General features: G+C 36.9%; 1 protein-coding gene across 7 annotated transcripts in view; it reads right to left on the reverse strand.

Moving 5' to 3' along the window:
* The window catches only part of UBR5 (ubiquitin protein ligase E3 component n-recognin 5), a 139284-nt gene that overhangs the window by 33639 nt on the left and 87901 nt on the right, over nt 1–17744 (reverse strand). For all 7 annotated transcript variants that reach the window (XM_081258173.1, XM_081258172.1, XM_081258169.1 and 4 more), the window contains exons 23-34: nt 17592–17743; nt 17070–17165; nt 16580–16703; nt 10635–10732; nt 9679–9827; nt 9093–9184; nt 3855–4001; nt 3639–3757; nt 3425–3551; nt 3209–3338; nt 1933–2093; nt 1573–1812 (exon numbers count right to left, since the gene is read on the reverse strand). In XM_081258173.1, coding sequence (XP_081114299.1) covers nt 1573–1812; nt 1933–2093; nt 3209–3338; nt 3425–3551; nt 3639–3757; nt 3855–4001; nt 9093–9184; nt 9679–9827; nt 10635–10732; nt 16580–16703; nt 17070–17165; nt 17592–17743 — 1635 coding nt within the window. The remainder of the gene's footprint in view (nt 1–1572; nt 1813–1932; nt 2094–3208; nt 3339–3424; nt 3552–3638; nt 3758–3854; nt 4002–9092; nt 9185–9678; nt 9828–10634; nt 10733–16579; nt 16704–17069; nt 17166–17591; nt 17744) is intronic.

The following is a 17744-nucleotide window of genomic DNA, read 5'->3' on the forward strand; positions in this document are numbered from 1 at the left end:
GAACCAACCAAGAAGAATGAAGAGGAAAGTTTAAGAGTGCACAGTATTTTAATAAAATGACTAAGAAGCAGGGCAAGCTGACAAAAAATCTTGAAAACAGTAGGAACAGGCTATGGGCATTATTTATAGATGAGACGATCCCAAAATCTGTTCAACAGATAGAAATTTTTATGTTCTAGAACAAAACCAAGGGAAGGGTACAAAGAATTCACAAGGTGATACCACATAAGTAATTGGGGGGCTCCTCACAGGGGATCAGGGTCAGAAGCATCCCATGGAACACACAGAGATTCTGCTGGCAGAACCATTGCATAATGAGATGTGTTTGGCAAGTCTGAAAACATATAGCTTGATTTATTACAGTTTTCAGCAAATCCTGGAAGTATATCAGTGACAAGGCTACCACTGGAGAACTTTTATAGACAAACCTGGACTTTAGATTCCAGGGTGACCTAGGAGACCAGACAATAAAGGCAAAGTTGGGATACATACTGGGATATGGAGGAATAATGAGAATAATGAGAGAGAGCAGACACTCAACAACAACACAGATGAAAACCAAAGAACAAGTCTTGGGAAATGGCCCAAATACTAAAGAAGGGCTTTATTAACACACAGTTGTTTTCCAGAAAAACGGAATAAGGGTCTTCAGCTCCAACAGATCCTTATTAAAACACTAGTAACACATGCACACAGTAACAAAATCAGACTTGAGAAAACCAAATAAAATAAACAAATATTTGCGAAAGATCTCTAAAACCTTGCAACTCAGAAGTGTGGCCCCTAAAGCAGAAGTATTGGCACTGTCCTACCTGAAAGTTCCTAAGAAATACAGAATCTCAGGCCCCACACAGACCTCCAGAATCAGCCTCTGCATTTTAATAAGATACCCAAGTGATTTGCATGCATATTAAAATTTGAGAAGCACTGTGATAAAAGGTACCAGAACATTTTAGTTTCTAAACATTCTGACTCAGCAAACTTAGAGCCTAGTTAGAGAAACTATCAAACAAACGGAAAAATGAGATTTAAGAATAAGTAATCTTATAACTAGAAACATTTTTATTATTGAATTGTTTTAGCCTTATCCTATATAATATGGTTGTAGAGAATATTTTTAAATGCCACCATTCTGGTTGTTATTTAGATTATATAATGACAAGCTGCCCCCTAACCCAAGGCTTTGGACACAGAGAAAGTTAACAAGGCTTTTCATTCTTCCACTTGGCCTTATAGCAGGCTATATTTAAAGGAAAGAAAAACCAGAAAGTAATGAAGTACAGAAGTCTAAAGTAACCTTTCTTACCAGATTACTTTATTGGCATAATAAAAATAGTGCTTTTCCAAACAAACAAAAAAAAACCCCACAACTATAGATCTATTACTTTAGATGTGTAGACACACGTAGTTTTTAAAGTGCTTTTCACATGTTCGAAACTAAGTAAAATCTTTACCATTTGTAACACAAATGATCCTGTACAGGACCTGAGTGCTTATACAAAGGTTTTAGTAACATTTGTGACATTTCCAGAGAAAGAATTAATTAGAATCTGTTACCAGACAGAAATTTACCTGCTAGACTGATCAGATGATGGTCGTGGTGGCAGTGGTTCCACTGAAAATAATTCCTCGCTGCCTTGCATGGCATCTATGCTGGTACTTGCCAGAGTAAAAGGTGCAGTTGGACGAGCAATACCCATTCTGACAGGAACAATCAGTGATTCTGCTACATTGCACAATTCTTCTACTGCGTAAGGTAACAGTGCTTGGAATACACGCTTACATTTTCCAATTGGTTGTGGAATAAAGTTGCTAGAGCAAAAAGGGAAATACAGGAATCTTCTGAATCCTTTCATATACAAAATTTTATCACTATCACAAAAAAATGTGAGCAAAATTACATAGAAGCCAAAATAAAAAAGAATGCCTTACTTTTTCTTTTTAGATGAAGCCATTTCCACACTAAGAATGACAAAAACTCTTGCAACTGATCGCAAAAACCTCATTGTCACAGCGATAGCTTCTTCTCTACGTCCCGGTGTGTATTTGTTTTGGAGTTCTTTCACTAGTGTACCTAGTAGAGTATCTAAAAGCTTTAAAAATAGTAATCCACTCTATTAATGCTGAGACATCTCGTAAGATGTTTAGACATTCATAAAGGAAAAAGTTCTAACACTTTTCGATATTAACATTTCATAATAAAAACATCAAAATATATTTAACCAAAACAATTACAATGTCAGTGATTAATTTATGCCACATGCCCACCACCACTACGCTTGACCTCCAGTGGTTCTCAAATGTCTGATTTCTTGTTTTTTAGTCTCAAACTCCTATGAATATCAATTACTATTTAGCAGAACAATACCTAATATATCAAATCAGAGAAAGAATATATTTCACTCAGTACAGGGTACTTGCCAAAACATCAGAGTAGACTCAAATATTTGTATTAATATATTCATAATCCCAACCCTCTCACTTAACCATTATTACTTTCTAGTCGCATTTCTACACATGGTGTATCATAAAGTTACTAATTACAGAGAACATCCAATTCCACATTGTTTTCCCTGTTGTTTTTAAAATGTTACTTAAAATAACCTGTTTTTAAATCACTGCATTACATTTCAGTAAGTGGTTGACTTGAGTCAATAGTCCTCTATTATTGGGTCCATAAAAGTATTTCTGTTTTTCAATTTTGCATTATTCTGTGACACAATCTTTTTCTTTCTCATATTGTAGATTATTTCTTTATGAAAACTTCTGAGGGCAATGTTAGTTTTATGGCTCTTGACACTGACAAGTTGTTTTCCAAAGGAGTACCAAATGCAATGCCACCTCATCAGTGTCCAAGTCTCATCAGCACTGGGTTTTATAGTTTATATTTTTTTCTAATTTCACAGCAAAAAGAGATATTTTTTAAAAATTCACACTGAGTTACTATTAATCTTGAACACTGCTTCATACATTTTTATACTGTTGTATTTTTAATACACTCTAGGATTTTTATTTAGAATGAAAGAAGGAGCTTTCACTGATTGATCTAAAATGAGAAATTTAAATCACCCCTAAAATTCCATTCCCCTTAATGTACTATTTAATTAGAGCTTACTGGTACTTGGGAGCTTGGATTAGTAAAATTATGGGACACTACGTAAAAAACATCCTTTTCATGTGCTTGTAAATAACTATTCAAAGGACTTACCAAAATATCTGCTGTACACTTGACTATAAGGCAGTGAGTGAAACAATCCAACCGAATTGTGCCACTTTGCTGATTGAGGTATACTTGCTCTTCTGGCAAAAGATGGCCTATCCTGCTGCTGGCACTGAGACTTGGGGGGAAAGAAAGAATGCACTGTAATCGCCTACACTAATGTGGGAAATAAATAACTCTAAAAAAATTTTAATGAATACATACGGGTCTTTATTCTCCTGTGACCCAAACATAATCATAGATTTCAAAGCATTCCAGTCCTGTAGAACACGCTCCAAGGCAAGCTGGGCAAATCTTGGGGGTTCTAAATCATGATCAGGCATATCTGAATCTAAAAAGAAAAAGAAAAGAAATAGTGGGTAAGGCAGAAATAAACATACCGCTTTTCCTATATGTCATAACTGTCAAATTAACTCACCTTCAGGATTGGCTGTTTTTCGGTTACGATCCTCCCTGATTCGAGGAGGCCTGTACTGGCAATGCTCTACTGTCTGCCTCGCAACTGTCTGCACTAAAAAGAGTAAGAGGTGCTCTCCCCTGCAAAACAGCACATTGTTATGAGGAGGGGGAGAGGCTACTTACCTATGCCGTGCTTTTGCAACTCAATTTATGTCCTAAAAATCCCACTACTTGCCTGCTATTTGGCAGAGTGACCAAATTAGTAGCAGTGAGCAGGCGATAAAGTAGATCAAGCCGAGCAGATTTCTGTCCAGCAATTAGAGTTTTACATTTACACTTCTCCCAGCAATCACAATAGGCTGTTGGTGATGTCCGTTTGAGTCTAGAAAGAATTCATACACAAGTACAAAAACAGAATTTTTTTAAAAAATACAAAGGTCTATATTGAAATTACAGAGGCGTAACTCATTAAAACTCAACAGAACCCTTGTTAACTTTTAAATGCAAAGTGTAACTGTTAATGCAACAAATAGGATTACTTTAGTGGTGTAAAGTCTGTAAAGCAACACATGAGAAGAGGTATCTTAACTGTCTTGTCAAACACCACTGTAGCATCTAGCACAGTGAGTACACCTAGTAAGCATTCAGTAAGTAAGGTGATTCTCACTTTCAGATATTTAAAACAAGGAAGACAAACTTATTAGCCAAAATTCAAGATGGCGGAGGAGTATGACATGGAGATCACCTTCCTCCCCACAAATACATCAGAAATACATCTACATGTGGAACAACTCCTACAGAACACCTACTGAACGCTGGCAGAAGACTTCAGACCTCCCAAAAGGCAAGAAACTCCCCATGTACCTGGGTACAGCAAAAGAGAAAAGGAAAAACACAGACAAAAGAACAGGGACAGGACCTGCACCAGTGGAAGGGAACTGTGAAGGAGGAAAAGTTTCCACACACTAGGAAGCCCCTTCATGGGCAGAGTCAGGGGGTGGCGGAGGGGGGAAGCTTCAGAGCCACAGAAGAGAGCGCAGCAACCGGGGTGCGGAGGGCAAAGCAGAGAGATTCCCGCACAGAGGATTGGTGGCAACCAGCACTCACCAGCCTGAGAGGCTTGAAAAAAGGAAAAAATCTGTAAAAAATAAAAACACATGGAGGCTAAACAATACATTACTTAATAACCAAGAGATCACTGAAGAAATCAAAGAGGCAATCAAAAAATATCTAGAAAAAACTGACAATGAAAACACAACGACCCAAAACCTATGGGATGCAGCAAAAGCAGTTCTAAGAGGGAAGCTTATAGCAATACAACCCTACCTCAAGAAACAAGAAACATCTCAAATAAACAACCTAACCTTACACCTAAAGCAATCAGAGAAAGAAGAACAACAACAAAAAACCCCCCAAAGTTAGCAGAAGCAAAGAAATCATAAAGATCAGATCAGAAATAAATGAAAAAGGAAGGAAACAATAGCAAAGATCAATAAAACTAAAAGCTGATCCTTTGAGAAGATAAAATTGATAAACCGTTAGCCAGACTCATCACGAAAAAACGGGAGAAGACTCAAATCAACAGAATGAGAAATGAAAAAGGAGAAGTAACAACTGACACTGCAGAAATACAAAGGATCGTGAGAGACTACTACAAGCAACTATATGCCAATAAAATGGACAACCTCGAAGAAACGGACATATTCTTAGAAAAGCACAACCTTCCGAGACTGAACCAGGAAGAAATAGAAAATATGAACAGACCAATCACTAGCACTGAAATTGAGACTGTGATTAAAAATCTTCCAACAAACAAAAGTCCAGGACCAGATGGCTTCACAAGCGAATTCTACCAAACATTTAGAGAAGAGCTAACCCCAATCCTTCTCAAAATCTTCCAAACTACAGCAGAGGGAGGAATACTACCCAACTCATTCTACGAGGCCACCATCACCCTAATAACCAAAACCAGACAAAGATGTCACAAAGAAAGAAAACTACAGGCCAATATCACCGATGAACATAGATGCAAATATCCTCAACAAAATGCTAGCAAAAAGAATCCATTAAAGGGATCATATACCATGATCAAGTGGGGTTTATCCCACGAATGCAAGGATTCTTCATTATATGCAAACCAATCAATGTGATAAAACATATAAACAAATTGAAGAATAAAAACCGTATGATCATCTCAATAGATGCAGAAAAAGCTTTCGACAAAACTCAACACTCATTTATGATAAAACCCACCCAGAAACTAGGCATAGAGGGAACTTACCTCAACATAATAAAGGCCATATATGACAAACCCACAGCCAACGTTGTTCTCAATGGTGAAAAACTGAAACCGTATCCTCTAAGATCACGAAAAAGACAAGGTTGTCCACTCTCACCACTGTTATTCAACATAGTTCTGGAAGTTTTAGCCACAGCAATCAGAGAAGAAAAAGAAATAAAAGGAATCCAAATCGGAAAAGAAGAAGTAAAATTGTCACTGCAGATGACATGATACTATACAGAGAGAATCCTAAAGGTGCTATCAGAAAACTACTAGAGCTGATCAATGAATCTGGTAAAGTAGCAGGATAAAAAATTAATGCACAGAAATCTCTTGCATTCCTTTACACTAATGATGAAAAATCTGAAAGAGAAATTAAGGAAACACTCCCATTTACCACTGCAACAGAAAGAATAAAATACCTAGGAATAAAGCTACCTAAGGAGACAAAAAACCTGTATGCAGAAAACTACTAAGACACTGATGAAAGAAATTAAAGGTAATACAAACAGATGGAGAGATATACCATGTTCTTGGATTGGAAGAATCAACACTGTGAAAATGACTATACTACCCAAAGCAATCTGCAGATTCAATGCAATCCCTATCAAACTACCAATGGCATTTTTCACAGAACTAGAACAAAAAATTTCACAATTTGTATGGAAACACAAAAGACCCTGTATATATAGCCAATGCAATCTTGAGAAAGAAAAACGGAGCTGGAGGAATCAGGCTCCTGGACTTCAGACTATACTACAAAGCTACAGTAATCAAGACAGTATGGTACTGGCACAAAAACAGAAATATAGATCAATGGAACAGGATAGAAAGCCCAGAGATAAACCCACGCACATATGGTCACCTTATTTTTGATAAAGGAGACAAGAATATACAATGGAGAAAAGACAGCCTCTTCAGTAAGTGGTGCTGGGAAAACTGGACAGCTACATGTACAAGAATGAAATTAGAACACTCCCTAACACCATACACAAAAATAAAATCAAAATGGATTAAAGACCTAAATGTCAGGCCAGACACAATAAAACTCTTAGAGGAAAACAAAGGAAGAACACTCTATGACATAAATCACAGCAAGATCCTTTTTGACCCACCTCCTGGAGAAATGGAAATAAAAACAAAAATAAACAAATGGGACCTAATGAAACTTCAAAGCTTTTGCACAGCAAAGGAAACCATAAACAGGACCAAAAGACAACCCTCACAATGGGAGAAAATATTTGCAAACGAAGCAACTGACAAGGGATTAATCTCCAAAATTTACAAGCAGCTCATGAAGCTCAATATCAACAAAACAAACAACCCAATCCAAAAATGGGCTGAAGACCTAAATAGACATTTCTCCAAAGAAGATATACAGATTGCCAAGAAACACATGAAAGGTTGCTCAACATCACTAATCATCAGAGAAATGCAAGTCAAAACTACAATGAGGTATCACCTCACACCAGTCAGAATGGCCATCATCAGAACATCTACAAACAGTAAATGCTGGAGACGGTGTGGAGAAAAGGGAACCCTCTTACACTGCTGGTGGGAATGTAAACTGATTCAGCCACTATGGAGAACAGTATGGAGGTTCCTTACAAAACTAAAAATAGAACTACCATATGACCCAGCAATCCCACTACTGGGCATATACCCTGAGAAAATTCAAATTAATTAATTAAATTAATTAATTCAAAACGAGTCATGTACCACAATGTTCACTGCTGCTCTATTTACAATAGCCAAGACATGGAAGCAACCTAAGTGTCCATCATCGGATGAATGGATAAAGAAGATGTGGCACATATATACAATGGAATATTACTCAGCCAGAAAAAGTGAAGTTGAGTTGCTTGTAGTAAGGTGGATGGACCTAGAGTCTGTCATACAGAGTGAAGTAAGGCAGAAAGAGAAAAACAAATACCGTATGCTAACACATATATATGGAATCTAAAGGAAAAAAAAAAGGTTCTGAAGACCTAGGGGCAGGACAGGAATAAAGACACAGACGTAGAGAACAGACTTGAGGACACGGGGAGGGGGAAGGGTAAGCTGGGACGAAGTGAGAGAGAGGCATGGACATATATACACTACCAAATGTAAAATAGATAGCTAGTGGGAAGCAGTCGCATAGCACAGGGAGATCAGCTCAGCGCTTTGTGACCACCTAGAGGGGTGGGATAGGGAGGGTGGGAGGGAGACGCAAGAGGGAGGAGATATGGGGATATATGTATATGTATAGGTGATTCACTTCGTTATAAAGCAGAAACTAACACACCATTGTAAAGCAATTATACTCCAATAAAGATGTTAAAAAGAAAATAAATACAGCACAATAGATGATTTTTACAAACCAATTCTCTATTAACTATTTTTACATCTACACACCTGTGGCACAGCTATAGCTGATGTCCCTACTGGGACTCTGAGGCACTGCAAATGTTAGTGCTGGGGTAATTTTATTGCTTCTTAGGTCTGTGAAAACTAAGAAACTAGCCATAACAACTCTATTGCTGGATGAAGGTTATTACATTTAGTTTAAGAAGTAAACAAGGCACGGGCTTCCCTGGTGGCGCAGTGGTTGCGAGTCCGCCTGCCGATGCAGGGGACAAGGGTTCGTGCCCCGGTCCGGGAAGATCCCACATGCCACAGAGCGGCTGGGCCCGTGAGCCATGGCCGCTGTCCCTGCGCGTCCGGAGTCTGTGCTCCGCAACGGGAGAGGCCACAACAGTGAGAGGCCCGCATACCACGAAAGAACAAAAACAAAAACAACACCAAGGCACAGGCCAAACCATGATTCCTTTAATGCCTTCAGCGATTTCCTGCTAATACACCCTACTACAGGGGACCTGAGACTTTGGCTGGAGAACACAGACAAAAACATTCTGTATATATGTTTCTTAAAAGACTGATTCTAGTCACAATGTATGATCACATATTTCTTGCATATTAGGCTAGCTTTATGTAAAGAGCAGTACTTAGAACTAGCAAACAAACATTGCAAAGTACTCTTTAAATCAAAAACTACGTTTTAATACATACATTGGCTTAACATGGGCAACCTGAGAAAATCTCATGCTTTCTGAATTATGAAACAAAGCATGACTCAGTACAGATTATTTTAATATGGGAATATGAATCTAAGTAGTTTACAATATTAAAGAAAACTAAAATCACACTCACTTGCAATCATGACCTTTATGACAAACCCTTGCACATTCTGTACAACAACAGAGGGACTCCAGCAAGCCACACGTACGACACTCAAAAATATCCTAAAATTAAAAGGATATACTTTTTAGAAGAATGATATGTATATCTCATCACAATAATTATTTCTGGTATTTTCTAAAACAATTCAATCACAACAACAGCAGAGCAGAATTAATGTGCTCTGGGAAACAGTCACAGATGGGTACACAAATGGGAATCAAATATTACCAGAAGGGCAAAAATAATCTGTATCATCCAAAAAAAGGCATAACAGTTATAAAATCTAAAACAAGAGCTGTGAATCAGATTATACTACCCAGCGAAGATTTCTGATTTTTATGATAGCCCGTAACTGGTGTTAACAGTCAACTCCTTTGCCTCATTTATTTAGGAATTAAATACAAATTAATTTTCTTTGGAGAATTTTATAACTCAGGAGTAAAAGGAAATACCAGACTTGCAATTCCAAAGCTAAGAACTGTAACTCTAGTGATGGTCAAAGGGAAGAAAAGAAAACCTAGATAGCATAAATATAGGGAAATATAAAATAACTTACCTGGTTAATGTGCTCCGCTCCAGTCCATGTAAAACTGCAGGTATCATTACAACATAAGACATATAAAGGAGAGTCATCAGGGTTGGTACCTGAAGGGCAAACCATGCCCATAAATACATCTTCCTCTTTTTCACTTGAGGACACTTCAGCTAAAAAGATTAAAAACATAACAGTTCATACATCAAGAGAAGACTTACAGCCATCTCCTCCTTTCCTCAAATGGAAAAGCTCTAACATTTACACAGTATAAGTAAGAAACTACTATATATTAATAAAATAAATGGAGATACAAAGTCAACAATGCAAGGAAATCCAGTCAATTCTGGTGCAAAGTAAAGCAAAGCGTAATTATATCATAACCACATATGAGGACAATACAAATACACCAAACATCAGCCTTCTGAGTCGTTAGCTCTATGTCATGCAGTTAAGATTCAAGTTCTAGCTGTACTTAACAAACTATAGACAATCACATAATTTATTCATAGCCAGTATTTTTTAAAAGATAACTCCTAAATCTTTTAAAGGCTGGATGGCAGGAACTGATATTCCTTAATGCTTTCTGTTAGGCAGTAAATGCAAGTCAGAAAGAACAGTAAGACTTCTAGCCTGTTCTTTCCATAAAGTTTTATCACTAACACGAATTAACACGTGGACAGGTTCTAAGAGCAATCCATCTTTACTTTCAAAAGATTAATCATTACACAATCCATTATGGAATTGTTTTTTAAGTTAAGGAAATTTATACCAGCTGCTTTTTGATGGAAAGTTAGAAGGTACAATACGCTTGAAAAAAGTATAAGCATATGAATTTCATACACATAAGCAGAAGAATTATCTTGATAGTTTCTAATCAGTATCATTTCCATATATAGAAATTAGGTTTGAATAATTATAGAAGAGAATCTATTCAAATTGAAAAATAAGCAACCCTTTTAGAATTTGAAATAAATTACCTTTTGCAATTTTCTGGGCTGTTTCTAAAATGGTAATTGCAGCAGGATAAGCTCGGCCACTTACAGCTGACATAAATGGGGTCATACCTCTTGCATCCCTAAAATGAGAAAAATTGTATATAAAAATATTATCAATTATTTTCCTTCCTGATTATGAAAGAAACATATGTTCATGATGAAACAAAAAACAGTCTTGTCTTAGTAAATAATGTCTCACCATTTAAAGAAAACCATCGGTGGTATTTTCTGGCCTCATATTACCTCACTTAAGAAAGCCACTTCGCGGAACCTTTGTCTCTCTAAACCATGCTCTCCTTTCTTGGCTTTAGTGACACTAAAGAATAGACCAGCAAGGGCTCTGGAATAAACTAATACTTTCTAGATGTGAGCATAGTAACAGGCTCTATCTCAAGCAATTGTGAGGAAGATTATATGAATTATTACTTAAAAGGTTTCAGCACAGTGCCTAGCAAAAAACAAGTATTCAGTAAGTGTTAGCTGTTATTATTACAAATTTCCCCTTTAAAATGTACTTAAACATTCTTCACTGAATTTCTATTTCCTCCTAGACCCCTCGCATTTCCCAGAAGTCAGTCCTCAGCCATTTGTGCCTCTCTCTCTCTTCCGCCATAGCAACTACCACTTCTCTCACAATAATACGGTTGCAACACCTACACTTGTTTACTTGATAAGCCTACTTGGGATTTCCCAGTGGTATCTTACATTCAACGTGACTAAAACTCAAATCATCTTTCTCCACAAACCTGCCCTCTACCTGACTTATCTATGTCACCCAACAGTATCACTGTCCCAAGTAACTTCAGACAAAAATTTTGGTTCTTCACAAAGTATTCCTTCTAAAGCAACTTTTAAACTTCTGCATCTCATCTCTCTTTTCCATTTTCAACAACTCAATAGTTCAGCTTATTACAACACACATATTAAAGGCTATGACAGACATATAAAACACAGCCTTGAGTCTGGTTTCTACTCTTGCCTATTTTCATCTCTTTTATACCACCATCTCATTACTATTCTTATAATCCCACTTTGATACTATTACAATCTAACAAAGGCCATTATTGAGAGGATTCAAGTCCAAAGAACAGAGACCAAAGTAGTGATTTTAACCTATTCTTTTCAGATCCACTGGCTGTTGTTCTCTTCTAATCCTCCACTCTGAATTGGATGAATTACTGTTTCTCATAATATTCATACTTCTCCATGTTGTTGTTCCCTCTTCTCCCTATTTCTCATGGTTCTACTCAAACTTCATTTTCATGAAGCTGCTTATTGTAGATTAAACACATTTCTCCCTTCTGTTTACTCCAAAACACACTTATGTGTCCCTTTAGCCAGATTCAACCAAGAAAAAATCTCAAATAAATAAAATCAGAATTGAAAGAGAAGTTACAACCAACATCAAACAAATACAAAGGATCATAAGAGATTTACTACGAACAATTACAAACCAATAAAATGGACAACTTAGAAGAAATGGATAAACTCCTAGAAACATACAATCTCCCAACACTGAATCAGAAAGAAACAGAAAATATGAGCAGAATGATTACCAGTAATAAAATTGAGTCAGTAATTTAAAAACTCCCAACAAACAAAGGTCCATGACCAGACAGCTTCAGAGGTGAATTCTACCAAACATTTAAGGGGTTAGCACCTATCCTTCTCAAACCATTCCCCAAAAAATTAAGAGGAAGAAATGCTTCCAAACTCATCCTACAAGGCCAGCATCGCCTTGATACCAAAACCAAAGACATCACAAAACATTTTAATTAATCAATCAATCACAGGCCAATATCACTGATGAACACAGATGCAAAAATCCTCAACAAAATATCAGCAAACCAAATTCAGCAATATATTGAAAGGATGATATACCATGATGAAGCAGGGGATTTATCCCAGGATGCAAGTATGGTTCAATATCCACAAATCAATCAACATGATACACCACATTAACAAACTGAAAAATAAAATTGTATCATCACCTCAGTAGAAGCAGAGAAGGATTCTGACAGAATTCAACATCCACTTATGATAGAAACTCTCCAGAAAGTGGGTACAGAGGGAACATACCTCAACATAATAAATGCCATATATTGGCAGGCCCACAGTTAACATAATAAAAGGTGAAAAGTTGAAAGCATTTCCTCTAAGATCAGGAACAAGAAAAGGATGCCCACTCTCACCACTTTCATTCAACAAAGTATTTTAAGGCCTAGTCACAGCAACTAGATAAGAAAAAGAACAAAAAGGCATCCAAGCTGGAAAGACAGAAGTAGAATTATCACTGTTTGTAGATGACATATACTACATATAGAAAACCCTAAAGATGCCACCCAAAAGCAATTAGAACAAACAAATGAATTGAGTAAAGTTGCAGGAAACAAAATTAATATGCAGAAATCTACTGCATTTGTATACACTAAAAACAAACTATCAGAAAGAGAAATTAAGAAAACAATCCCATTTACAATTGCATCAAAAATAACAAACTACCTAGGAATACATCTAATCATGGAGGTGGAAGACCTGTACTTGGAATATGTGGAATACTGTAAGACATCGATGAAAGAAATTGAAGATGACCAGAAATGGAAAAATAAACCTTGCTCATGGATTGGAAGAATCAGTATTACTGAAATGACCATACTACTTAAAGCAATCTACAGATTTAATACAATCCCTATCAAAATACACATGACAATTTTCTCAGAACTAGAACAAATAATCATCAAATTTATATGGAACCATGAAAGAACCCAAAACAGCAAAAGCAATCTTGAGGGAAAAAACCCCAAAGCTGGAGGCATCATGTTCCCTGATTTCAAACAGTACTACAAACCTGTATTAATCAAATGGTATGGTACTGGCATAAAAAAAGACACAGAGATCAATGGAACAGAAGAGAGGGCCCAGAAATGAACCCACACTTGCAAAAATAAAAAACTCAAAACACCTTCTTGTACTAAATAGGGAAGGTGACATAAGGGTCAAGACTGGGAGTCCCCGTTCTGTAATAAAGACACATACCAGGGCTGGAATTCCAGCTATGCCACTCACTAGTTTTGTGAGCCTGGGCAAGTTAACTAACCCTTGACAAAGGAGGCAAGAATATACAATGGGGAAAAAGACAGTCTCTTCAATAAATAGTGTTGACAAAATTGGACAGCTAACTGCAAAGGTATCAAACTGGACTACTTTCTCACACCATATAAAAAAATAAATTCGAAATGGATTAGGGACTTAAGTGTACGACCTGACCCCATAAACCTCCTACAAGAGAACACGGGCAGCGTGCGCTCTGACACTGGTCTTCTAGGGACTTAAGTGTACGACCTGACCCCATAAACCTCCTACAAGAGAACACGGGCAGCGTGCGCTCTGACACTGGTCTTCTAGGGACTTAAGTGTACGACCTGACCCCATAAACCTCCTACAAGAGAACACGGGCAGCGTGCGCTCTGACACTGGTCTTCTAGGGACTTAAGTGTACGACCTGAACCCATAAACCTCCTACAAGAGAACACGGGCAGCGTGCGCTCTGACACTGGTCTTCAAGGGACTTAAGTGTACGACCTGACCCCATAAACCCCCTACAAGAGAACACGGGCAGCGTGCACTCTGACACTGGTCTGCGTTGTATTGTGTTTGGATCTGCCCCTCCAGGCAAGGAAAACAAAAGCAAAATCAAACAAACAGGACTACATCAAACTAAAAAGTTCTTGAGGAAACCACCAACAAAATGAAAAGCCCACCTACTGAACGGGAGAAGATATTTGCCCATGATATATCCAATAAGGGATTAATATCCAAAATAGACAAAGAACTCATACAACTCAACATCAAACAACCCCAATCTGATTAAAAACTGGGCAGGAGACCTGAACAGACATTTTTCCAAAGAAGACATACGACAGACAGATGGCCAACAGACACGTGAATAGTTCAACATCACTAGTCATCAGGGAAATGCAAATCAAAACCACAGTAAGATACTACCTCACATCTGTCAGAACGGCTATTATCAAAAAAGACAACAAATAACAAGTGTTGGCGAGGATGTGGAGAAAAGGGCAGCCTCTTGCAGAAACAGACTCATAGATGCAGAGAACAAACTAGTGGTTGCCAGAGGGCAGGAGGTCAGAATGAGTGAAATAGGTGAGGGAGATTAAGAGGTACAAACTTCCAGTTATAAAATAAATAAGTCATGAGGACAGCATAAGGAATATAATCAATAATATTGTAATAACTTTGTATGGTGACAGATGGTAACTACACTTATCGTGGTGGTCATTTTGTAATGTAAAAAAATATCAAATCAGTATGTTGTACACCTGAAACTAACATAGTAAGTCAATTATACTTCAATAAAAAAAGAAGAAAAAACCCTTTTCTTACTGAGTCATCTCCACGGTAAATAATTTCCAGATACATCACTTAGGAAATTGTGTTAGCAACTCTAGGAAATTCTCCTGTATCTGTAGTATAACAAAGCAAAAAGGGCCAGTTTGATCATCTCTATACTTATTACCTAAAAGTCAGGCAAAAGAACACTGCCTCTCCTAGTAACATCAGCTTATTAATACAGTGGCATATTGGGTGTTTTCCAGATATTTTATATGTTTTTTAGATAAAGGAGGAAAAAGTCAACCACTGTGAGGGTACTAAAATAAAGCACTAGTGAAATAGAAATGAATTGTAGAAATATAAAATGGATTAACAACAAAGAGAAAGGGAATAAGAACATAAAATAACTTTTTAGACACAACCACGAGGAAATTATACAAAGATAATATGCTTAAAAATACCATAAATGCAAAAAAATGACAATTGAGAAAATAAAAACAGAAAGATATACTGTATCTGTATATAAACCATTTTTATCTATGCCTCAAACCACTAATAAATTATTAAGATGCTTCTGTTGTAATAACTCTGTTTATAATCCAGTGACTTATTTTACTAGTGTGGGGCAGCCTTCATTATATCATAATTTCATAAATTTGGTCATTTTCATCCAAAGGGCACTAAGAGTTAAACATGAAAACTCCCTCGCCCTCAAAAATAAAAAACTCATAACAACTTCTTGTACTAAATAGGGAAGGTGACATAAGGGTCAAGGCTGGGAGTCCCAGTTCTGTAATAAAGACACATACCAGGGCTGGAATTCCAGCTATGCCACTCAATAGTTTTGTGAGCCTGGGCAAGTTAATTAACCTCTAAGCCCACTGCTGCAAATGTAAAGTGGAGATAATATTATCTACTCCAGACAGTTATACCTAGAATAAGAGTTAATGCAAGTTGAGCTTGGCACAGATTAATAACTATTATAAAAACACTCATCATTATGAGTTTGTAAAGGAAGATAAACAATCAAGCTGCAGGTAGAGATGTAACCTATTGACGGTTAACGAGCACTTACAACAGAATACTTATCAAAAGCTCTGTATGATCTCATGATGATTCCGTAAGCCAAGATTTCCAAAGAAACCATAAGAATCATCCTTGGATTTTCACAACACAGATTCCAGGCCCCATTTCAGACCTGCTGAGTTTTACTTCTAGTGTAGAGCTTGGGGAAGAATGTGTATAATTTTTAAAGTTCTCCAGGTGACAGTGATGTAACTAATTTATGGACTCAACATTTGAGAGCAACTATACTGTGATCTTTTTAACATATATATACACACCCTCATCAAGCTAACATAAAATCAAACTCTATTCATTTAGTGTACCCTGTATTATATTCAGAAGGCCTCTTTCACTAAAGAGAGCTTACTTAGTAACACAGAAAATACAATGCTAGATTCTGATAAATTTTAAATTCAATAAAGGTAATTGTTCCATATGTTGCAAGATCAACTTAACAGTAAAAGGAGTAAAGCTAAATCTTCATATCAAAAGTATATTAAACTTCTTACTTGGCAGAGAGGAGTTCTCGTAGATAGGGCTGTAGAACAACACTGTCACATAACAATTTTAATATAAAATGAGCATTGGCCTTTCGATCCTTGGATTCTACTACAGATGGCTCTGTGGAAGGACCTGTAATTAAGCAGACCCATTTGGTAACAAAAGTGTACAAAACAGAGTGAAAGACTATTCTAGAATAATATACCAAGTATCTATCAAATAAACCACCAGAAAAATATTCGAGTATTGGTAACACATTAATAACTTGATTACAGAGAATTTGAACACATTAACACATTTTATAAATCTCAACTGATGTAATATATGCACATACACACCACAACTTCACTGATATACAGAAGATAAGTCACAGAATTAGATATTTTTCAAGCCAAGAAGTCTCCTTGAGATAAAGTGTAGATCTGTAGAAACCTATATACAAAGTGTTTAGTTTTATCTTCCAAATGCCTAGGTAGATAAAATAGTAGAGATTCTCACCTGGAATGGTGGAGGTGCTTGGTCCTTGACCGGTGCCAGTCGCTGCTGTGGTAAGAGATCCCACAGCAGGGGCCAGGATAAAATCAATGTCACCATCTTTCAGTAAACAGAACAGCAGGATGTACATCATTATAGGCAACATATCCCTAACATGTTCTTTTAACTGGCCTTAACAAGCCAAAGGTCAAATCGGACAGAGGCTTAAGTGGATGCTTCTCTTCCAAACTATAAGAGAAGGAATCCACTAGGCAAATTATTGACTTATCTTGATATATTATTAGCTAGCTTCTTACCAGTACAGAAATATGTATTTCAGTAGAAGAGGAATATCTAACAAGACTTTCTAGAATTTTAATTTTTAAGTTACAAACATCTTAAACCAAATCTATGTAAGCTAGTTATAATACTCATTATGCTAATTTTAACAATTTCAGATTTCTAAATATCCCACTGAAATGTTTATTTCTTTTCTTTCACGACCCTGTCTTTTTGTTAAACACTTAATAAAATAACAGATCTTACCAGGATCCATTGCAGGAGGGTCAGGAACCCAACTAGGGGGAGCTATGGGGGGTGAAACTGGATCTTGGTGGTCACTGGATGAAGCTCCAGCTTCATGTCTACCCAAACCAGCCGCTCTCAATGAACGTCTCATCATTTCCCGTAATCTCAAAC

Source organism: Mesoplodon bidens (genome assembly GCF_964165515.1).
Source record: "Mesoplodon bidens genome assembly, chromosome: 16".
Lineage (NCBI taxonomy): Eukaryota > Metazoa > Chordata > Mammalia > Artiodactyla > Ziphiidae > Mesoplodon > Mesoplodon bidens.